Raw genomic sequence first — 8,697 nt, 5'->3', positions numbered from 1 at the left:
CGGGAGAGCACACAAAACCCTCAAAAACCGAATTCCGCTCACGAAATCCACACACTCCGATCAACGCCCACAACCACAACGCCCACAACGCTTCCGACACGCACTGGGCGCTGCCATCTTTTCGTTGACGCCAGAGATTTGGTCTGGTTACGTCATAGATTTGGCCTGGTCACGTGTCTAGTGGTCAAAATTGTACAACATGGCGGCGGCCAATCGGGGGTCACTTTTGCCTGATGAACGGTATACTAGTTTATCACTCTAAGGCCCTCTACCTCGTTGGACGTCAGTCACTTGTTTTCTTTCGTGAACGTTATTTTTTTTAACACTCCTCCTATTTAAAGTGCAATAAACGAACGCACGCAGAGCTACGCTTCGCGATTGGCACGCTACTCGACCACCGGCAGCCATAAACTCGTTCCACTTTTTGCGATATTTTTTCGCGGGGCGAGCCCGCTTTTTTTTTAGGCGGAAATAGGAAATTTTTAGACATCCCGGTCCCCCACCTTTAAAAGGGCAGCTTAAACTGAGCGGGCCAAGCCCATACAGTCGAAGAGCGAAATGGCAGAAGGCTAAAGGAAGATGTCGGTACGCGCGCTCCCAACATCACGATCAGTGTCCGCGATCGAAACTTTGGCGCCTTTGCAATGCGACCGCTAGCGCGGCTGGCAGCCCGACAATTTTCTCGCCTTCCTAGCCGTTTCGATTATGCTCATCGAGCTGCGAGTGTGTGACAGGCGGAAATGATTCAGCAGGAAAGATACGCCACGACTAATCGGCACGGGTACTCCGTGCGATTCTCCCCCTTCAACCCGACGACGCTCGCGTGCGCGACAGCGCAGAACTACGGCATACAAGGTACGCGCTTGTTTTTGTTATTCCACACGGCTCTTCTAAATTAAGATATAGTTATATTGGGGTGATTTTTTTTTGTTTGTTTTCGTCTCTAGGTCGGGGCACTTTATTCATTCTTGACTACGTACCGGGAACACCAATCCGACTTGTCAAAGCGTTCGAGTGGCCGTACGGACTGTACGATGTCACTTGGAGCGAACTTGAGGAGGACGTCGTCATCGGGGCTGGCGCCGATGGGAACATCATTATCATCGCTCTCAATCGCGCAAATGTAATGAGAATCAAACGCCAACTTGTCGTGGAGTACGTTCCCCTGTGCCTAGCCGCTAGGAAAGTAACATCTTGCTCGGTTGTTGTTGTTCCAGGTGCCACGATTGATCCTCAAAGGGCACACGAAAGAGGTAAAGAACAGCGCCCGGCCAGCTTCGACGTTTGGTGGAGACATTTGGGACATTTTTAGTAAACAGTTCGAGGGAAGGAGAGAAAAATTCGCCCCCTCTCCTGCTTGTTGACACACCAGCTCTTCATTTATTGTACCAACGAAGAGAAAGTTAATATGCTCTGCTGGTTCCTACAAAACAAAAGAAATCCCAACTAGCCAAGTTTATTACTACGTCTCCACTAGAAGCTTATTTTGACTTAAAAAATATTAAAATTATCAAATTTGGTTTCGATTGAGTTTCAGTGAATCGCTGATAAAGTATTGTTAAAGCAATGAAGGACATTTTTGAATAGCCCTATGCGAAATGTCGATCAGTGAAAAGAGAGACCAACAAAACATATCTGTTTCCTTCCCTTGGAAAACGCTCGTCAGTCTGGGTTTTCATGCACAAAATGCAAAAGTGTGCCGTCCACTAAACCGTGGATCCTGTACTTTCAGGTGTATTCCGTAGACTGGAGTCAGACTCGCCAAGAGCAGCTGCTGCTCTCTGGATCGTGGGACCATCTTGTTAAAGTTGTAAGTGTGCCAGCAGTGTGCATGACCTCTTGCGCAAGCGCACCTGGGATTGTTCCGTGCATGTTTGCAATGCTCGACGCAGTGGGATCCCCAAGCAGGCAACCTCCTGTCGACTTTCACGGGTCACACCAGCAAGGTCTACTCGGTTGCCTGGTCTCCCCGTATCCCGGGCCTGTTTGCGTCTGTGTCAGGTACACGCTGTCAGAGCTCTCTGGCTTTTTTTTCTTTGATGCTCATGTACTTACGATGTGCTGCTTGCTCGGTGCCTTCTCGCTGCTTCAGTAGGAAGTTTTGCTCTGCAGATCAGCAGACCAAAAAGCTCATTTAATAAAAAAAAAAAATAAAACAGTTATGGTTGACGGAATAGTTTTGAATGGGTTATGCTTACAGTTTCCAGGAACTTCCAGCAACCACCAGCTACCATTTCTGGTTTTTAACCCTTTATTTTATAAGTAGGGGATCCGATTTTCAATCTTTCCACTACCTTAATTTATTTTCTCTCTCTCTCCGAAACACTCCAATATTCAACATAAGTAAAAAGACAAAATTTTGTAGAAAAATCGATGGTCCTGAGGAGATCACTTTTCTAGCTTCCAACAATTTATTGTCAGCATCCATACGGCACAAAAGGCCATGCCGTATTACTTGGTCACAACAGAAGCTAATCTAAGTGCCCATGCCATTGTGCTAATCACCGTTCCAATTTCAAGGGTTCTATGTCATTTGGGCATCCTTCTGAGAAAAGACAAGATTTTTCTAAAGTGTGAGTACCGTATCCTCCAGGTCACTTGTATATATGACTCACAATTAAAATATATTTCTCAGATTTCATTTCTTCTAATTAAAGCATTTACAGAACTGGGAATATAACAAATATGTGAAATTTTTGAAAATTGGAAATTGAAGCTGGCCACTCGCGAGCAATCGGCTCCCACATAGACGAGCGGGCTCGTCCATATGGGAGCCCATCGCTCGTGAGTGGCTGACAAGTGCCGTCCTCCATTCGACCATAATCAACAAGGTTCGGTAGCATCATCTGTCGTTCTGCACCAACGGTAAATGTCGGGATTTTTTATCACTAATTTTGATATGCAAATTGGCCGCTCGAGTGCCATTTCAGGTTTTTTAGGATGCTTAAAGCTCGTAGGTTCAGCTATGACCATAAAACGAGGATCTCAAAAAGCATTTTAGTGCTCCTTTAGGTGCTGCAACTTGATTTGCTGAGGTGCGTGCTTTCTCCGATGAGCGGTTCTCAAGACATTGCCACGTGAATTCCTTTTCTTTTTTTTTGTAGGTGATGGCTCGCTCTGCTTGTGGAACCTGCAGCAGCCTGCTCCCTTGGCTGCCATTCCGGCGCATGGATGCGAAGTGCTGAGCTGCGATTGGTCAAAATACGAACAGGTACCCAATCCAGGTATGTTTGCCATCGTATAAGCATTTTATTCATTGCTTCGCAGCACGTGCTCGCCACTGGAGCTATTGACAGCCTTATCAGAGGATGGGACTTGCGCAATGCCAGCCGCCCGCTGTTCGAGCTCGGAGGACATAGCTATGCAGTCAGAAAAGTGAAGGTAAGTCTGCACTCTTACCAAGCTGCTCGGTCGTACCCTGCATCTTTGTCCTAAGGGGCGCGGTAGTTCCTCCAGTGTGGGGCAACTACATAACAGAGGGATTCACAAATATGGGTTCTCTCCAACTATGAATTTGCCTGCAGATTGCAAAAAACTCTTACAGAACCCATAGGGTCCATGTTAAATTTGTCCTATTGTGCCAGCTTTATCCTTTATATTTTGTTTGGCATATCTATTCCAAGGATCTAATTTTGTGCAGTGCTGTAATATAGAACCTACTTTTTTTAAAACATTCTTCAGGAGACTTTTGTAATATGAATCGCCCTAGTTTCGGGAGAGCTTAGCGGCAAGGTGACTAGGCACCTAAGCTTGGAGCTGTGGTCTCACTAATATTTTCTTCCAGTTTTCGCCGCACTGCGAGTCCACCCTGGCTTCTGCATCCTACGATTTTTCGACACGGTAAGTGGTCAAAGGTTTTTTGAGCACTGGTATGACAGCCAGTAACATAATCTCTTGCATAAAACCCACCCTTGATTGAAGGCTCTTTCACCTCAAACAAAAGTTTAAAATTTTTAAAATGTAACACAGAAATATGGCCTATTGTTCAATGTCCCTAGTCTTATAATGAGAGCATGTCCCTCATTATAATGCATTGCGTGGTAGCAGTAATCTTATTTTAGTGTTCTAGACTTTGTTATCAGTCAATATGCCCAGGAAGTTGCAGGTTCTGGGGTTCTTAAAGATTGATAAGCCAGTGTTATAGAATAAAAAAATAAAAAAAAAGTAGAAAGTGTCTTATTGAAGCATTCCAAGAATGCAAGCAAAACCTTACATTAGCATTGATCTTGCTAAAAACAAATGTAAGAGCAAGGCTGGTAGCTTTCCATCAGCTAAATTCAATTTGTTTGTTCATTGGGATGGGTCTGTCATTTGACAGTGATCGCAGTTGTTCTTGTGGCAACTTTGGAGATGAAAGTAACCCAAGTTATTATGTTTGTTTTTCAAGTGAATGTTTTTGCTGCAGTTTATAATAGTTAATGCCCAATACAAGCAATTTCGTCATGTAAAAAATTTTCCTAACCCATTGCCCCATGTGAGGGATGGCCTATCTTTCTTGGGACATTACAGAAACAGGACATCTGCTACTTTTGATGGAACTTCAGCATTTGAGCTTCGATCATGCTACTCAACTTACTCTTGTCGAAGCCAGAGAGTCCAAGAGGTTGTTTTGTCAAGGCAGTTTGGAACCACGGGCTTTTAATAGAGACATTGTGTCATTTTTTTACGTTTCACCGCCGTATACATTTGAACAGTTCCTCATGGTTGATGGTAATAGTCCACACTTGTTGAACTCAAAAATTAACCTTTTGGAGAGCAACAGACCACCAGCTGACATTTCAACAAGATTACTTTGCTCCTTCAGGGCCCCATTCAGGGTGCTGCAGCCTCATAGATTCTATTAGCAATTCATCTGTGACCCTCCTTAGCAAAGTGGTTTCTAGCAATTCGAGCGCTGAGGGCTTTTAGGGGCGAAGCTCCTTAGGGTCTAGCCTTGTCCGGCGTCCGTGCTCACATCGATTGCCATCCCATCTGTCTTCTTAAAAAAAGAAAAAATGTTTTGCGCAGTCGACAGGACCCGAACCTAAGCGGGGAGACGCCAATTGATTTCTAGTCCATCGCCTTAACCACTTGGCCACGACTGCGGGACGAGTAGGGGGCTCTGAGATGTGGTAGTAACTCAAGAGCTGGGGATGTCATGGATGAAACGTTGCATGTAGCTGCTCCACGTCTGTACAGGAGAGGGCGCTGCGGTCAAATGCGTAAATAATCGTGTTAAACTTTACATGCATTGGCTCAACGTTTATAGACAAGAGGGCGCTGCGGTCAAATGCTCAAATGCGTATATAACCACGTTCCATACCACACATTCTCTTTCTGACATGGACCGTTAACTTAAGTGGTGGAGATGCATTCCCACGGCTTCTAACGGATCCAAGCTGATCAGCTTGAAGAACCACTGGCTCTGCATTTCACCGACCATAAAGCAGTAATAATGAAGTCGAAACGCAAGCCGGAACTCAGCACTACCTATGAGCAATAAAAATTTTATAAAAGATCAGCACCATCAGCACTACCTATGAACAAAATCAGTATCATCAGCACCACCACTGCTTCGCCCCAGTCAACATCATTCACCACGTGGAGATGCGATCATTTTTTTTCTTGTAGTTTTTTCCTACTAGCATGCTTTGTTTAGCTGCTAATCTAGTTCTTCAAGAGACAGAATACTAACCAGTATATAGATAGGCAGTGCAATCCACGTATATAATGATGTACCGCTTATAATGATCAGTTTCTAAGGGACCATGCGTTTTTGTTCTTGGGGTATCTAGTCCAGATGCAACGATAATCAATTGTAACGATTGCATTTTCGAATTTTCTCTATACTGTTGAGACCGGTTATAACGAAGTCGGTTATAACGAAATAGCAGCTACAGGGAAGTTATTACGATTTCCCATTCCCTTTTGCACTTCGTTAATGAAGTCGGTTATAACGAAATAGCGGATATAGCAAAGTGATTTCCGATTCCCATTGACTTCGTTATAACTAGGGTTCTGCGTTTTCGGTTTCTATTTTTTCAAATTTCGGCATACTTTTTTCGGTGTTTATTTTAAAATACAATTTTTTTTTTTTTCGACTTTTTTCAGTGAATATAAAATAAACACCAACGAACACCGGGTCAGATGATCCTTGTAGCTCTGAGATTTGTGATCACTCAAAGAATAACGGTACAGATAAAATGAAAAAGAAATGGTCCCTTTATTTGGCCAATGTGTGCTACTGTAAAAGAAACAAGAAAAAACACAGGAGTACATATAAGTCGGATATGAAGCCTATGCCAAAAATCATGGAACTTCACCTTCTGTACATCAAGATTATGTGATCTTATTATACTACACACGCGTGTACTTTCCCAGGTACTCCCCGTTGATGCGCACTCTTTCTTTCTTGTCAACACGACCCCGAGCTTCGAGAATGCCCTCTCAACGCTAACACTGGACATTGGCAGGCTGAAGGAGATGAAGCGCTGCCTTAGCCAAAATCGGCCAATCAACCAGTTGTGACCGCCAAAAGAGACACGGTGCGACGTTATGAAACAACATAACATGCAGAGCTTGCTTCAAGTCGTGTTCCTTACAACGAGTTTTAAAACACGCTCATACATGGCGAAGTCATGGGGCATTTCATACTTCACGTTCCGATCAATGATGTGCACATTAAACCAAAACGTCGTGATGGCACCCTTGTATCCCATACATTCATACACGTTTCGATAGGCACTGTCGTTCCACTTTTTCGCCATGGCTCTGCGGTACGACTGGAAGGTCAAAGTGACCTTTGCCGAATAAAACCGAATTTTAGAAAATTGATTCGACATATTTTTTATCGGTGTAAATCGAAGATGCCAAACCTAAAACTGACCTTTTTCGGTTAAAACCGAATTTTTGAAAATGAATTCGGTGTACTGTTATCGGTTTTATCGGTTTAAACCGAAAACTCCGAACCCGAGTTATAACTGGTCTTTACAGTATCATTATAAGTGGATTGCACTGTAGTCACTTCGAACTCCCAGCCAGACTGCATAAAAATTTATACTACATGCCTTATCATTGGAGTGATAGAAAGACTTGTATGCCCAAAATGTCCTTGCTACTAGAAGAGTTATGCTGTCTGCATGTTTCAAGATGATTCCAGGAGTAAACACAGAGCAAGACAGCACATTCCTGTATTTTTAATGTGAAACATTCTCTGGCTAGGTGTTCAGCATTTCCTGAAGCCAAAAATGAAGCCTGGATGAAAGCATGGCCGCGAGGCTCTGATTGGTTGATAGGTGAGAGAGGAGGAGTGAGGTGCTCGATGCTGATTGGTTAACGGGGAGGTCATGTGGTCAGGAGGGAGGACTTGTACGCCCAAACAGGAGGGAGGAGACAATGTGGGAGAGGATGAGTAGGTTACAAGGTTCTGGAAGATCTCCAGGTTTATAATTTCAAGTCTGCTTATGCCATGCATTAAATCATCTGATAGAGCACCGTGAACGTAGGCGTCTCGCTGAACAGGCTAGATGTGCTGCTAAACAGCAATATAGACGTTTGTAATGCTAGAACGTTTAACGTAGGCAACACAATTGCTTAGCAATTTGCCATATCTTTTTTTAAGGGTCTGGGACTGGAAGAAATCTAACGAAGCTCTGCTCATACTAAAAAACCACAAGGAGTTCACCTACGGTCTAGACTTCAACCTTCATGTACCCGACCAGGTAGGTTTCACATTACTATGCCTACATCTTGGCCTCCGCAAGTGTCTATTGTACACAGTGCATTTCTGCATGCTATACCAGCATCACGGGCTGTCCACACTTGAGGTAAATGTAGGAAAGGATAACTTCAATGCTATAGGGGCACTTGGGGTTTCTCAATAGTGGGAAGACTGCCAGTGCCGATAATTAAGTGGTCATTTGTAGAAGCTGTGTGTACCTATTTCTACAGAAAGGCTGGGGGTGTTTTAAACAACATCATTAGGGAACGTAGGTATTTCTGAAGGATCTTTGTGCATTTACAAGGTGGTGCAATATAAAAGAACTAAGTGTGCACCCCATAAATAACTGCCCATTAAGTCCCATAGTTGGAATTGTCATGACTGCTACAGTAGGTGACAGGCTAAAAGTTCAGGGGAAGTCCCTCCCACCTCTTCCCACTTTAGCAGGGTGAATGCTAGAGAGGAGGAGACCCCTTCTCTAGCATTCACCCTGCTAAAGTGGGAAGAGCTGGGAGGAGTTTCCACTTTACCCTTAACCTGTCACAGACTGTAGTAATTGTGTGGAAGCTTGCAACATTCAGCACAAGAGCTTTCTTTATAGTCAGTGACAGGCTAAGAATTCAGTAGAAGCTCCACCTCCAGCACATGTTTGTTGCCTTCTGCTGGTCTTGGACTCTGCATGAGAGGCAGTGCTATTAAAGGCAGGACTCTCGCGCTGGAAGCAGAGCACCCCCATAATTCTTAACTCGTCGCTGACCACAGTTTGTGCAAAGTGGTAGACAAGGCTGGGTCATGCCTGGGTTCGAGCAACAGAGGCCTCAGAAGCAGCTTGCACTTTCAGATTGCCGACTGCAGTTGGGATCAGACGCTCTGCATTTCGCAACTGCCCGAGAGCTACCGGCCCACGTAGGCATCCCAGCATACTCGCCCCTTAACATGTTTGTGTACAGACCAAAATAAAAGTGACCATTGTGACAAACCTCACATTCCAAGAATGT

General features: G+C 44.3%; 1 protein-coding gene across 1 annotated transcript; it reads left to right on the top strand.

The window, feature by feature from the left end:
* The first annotated feature begins 331 nt into the window (after positions 1-331).
* On the top strand, positions 332-8,678 carry LOC8037658 (peroxisomal targeting signal 2 receptor). Its single transcript, XM_029966053.4, has 10 exons — positions 332-855; positions 948-1,123; positions 1,218-1,253; positions 1,733-1,810; positions 1,893-2,001; positions 3,105-3,211; positions 3,268-3,381; positions 3,785-3,840; positions 7,601-7,700; positions 8,541-8,678. The coding sequence occupies exons 1-10, from the start codon at positions 741-743 to the stop codon at positions 8,607-8,609; spliced, it is 960 nt and encodes a 319-aa protein (XP_029821913.1). The 5' UTR covers positions 332-740; the 3' UTR covers positions 8,610-8,678.
* The last annotated feature ends 19 nt before the right edge of the window (positions 8,679-8,697 follow it).

The sequence above is a fragment of the Ixodes scapularis genome, unplaced genomic scaffold (assembly GCF_016920785.2).
Source record: "Ixodes scapularis isolate PalLabHiFi unplaced genomic scaffold, ASM1692078v2 PGA_scaffold2__306_contigs__length_199485367, whole genome shotgun sequence".
Taxonomy (NCBI): Eukaryota; Metazoa; Arthropoda; class Arachnida; order Ixodida; family Ixodidae; genus Ixodes; species Ixodes scapularis.
The sequence above is the reverse complement of the archived record's forward strand: the minus strand, read 5'-3'. Positions and strand labels throughout refer to the sequence as shown.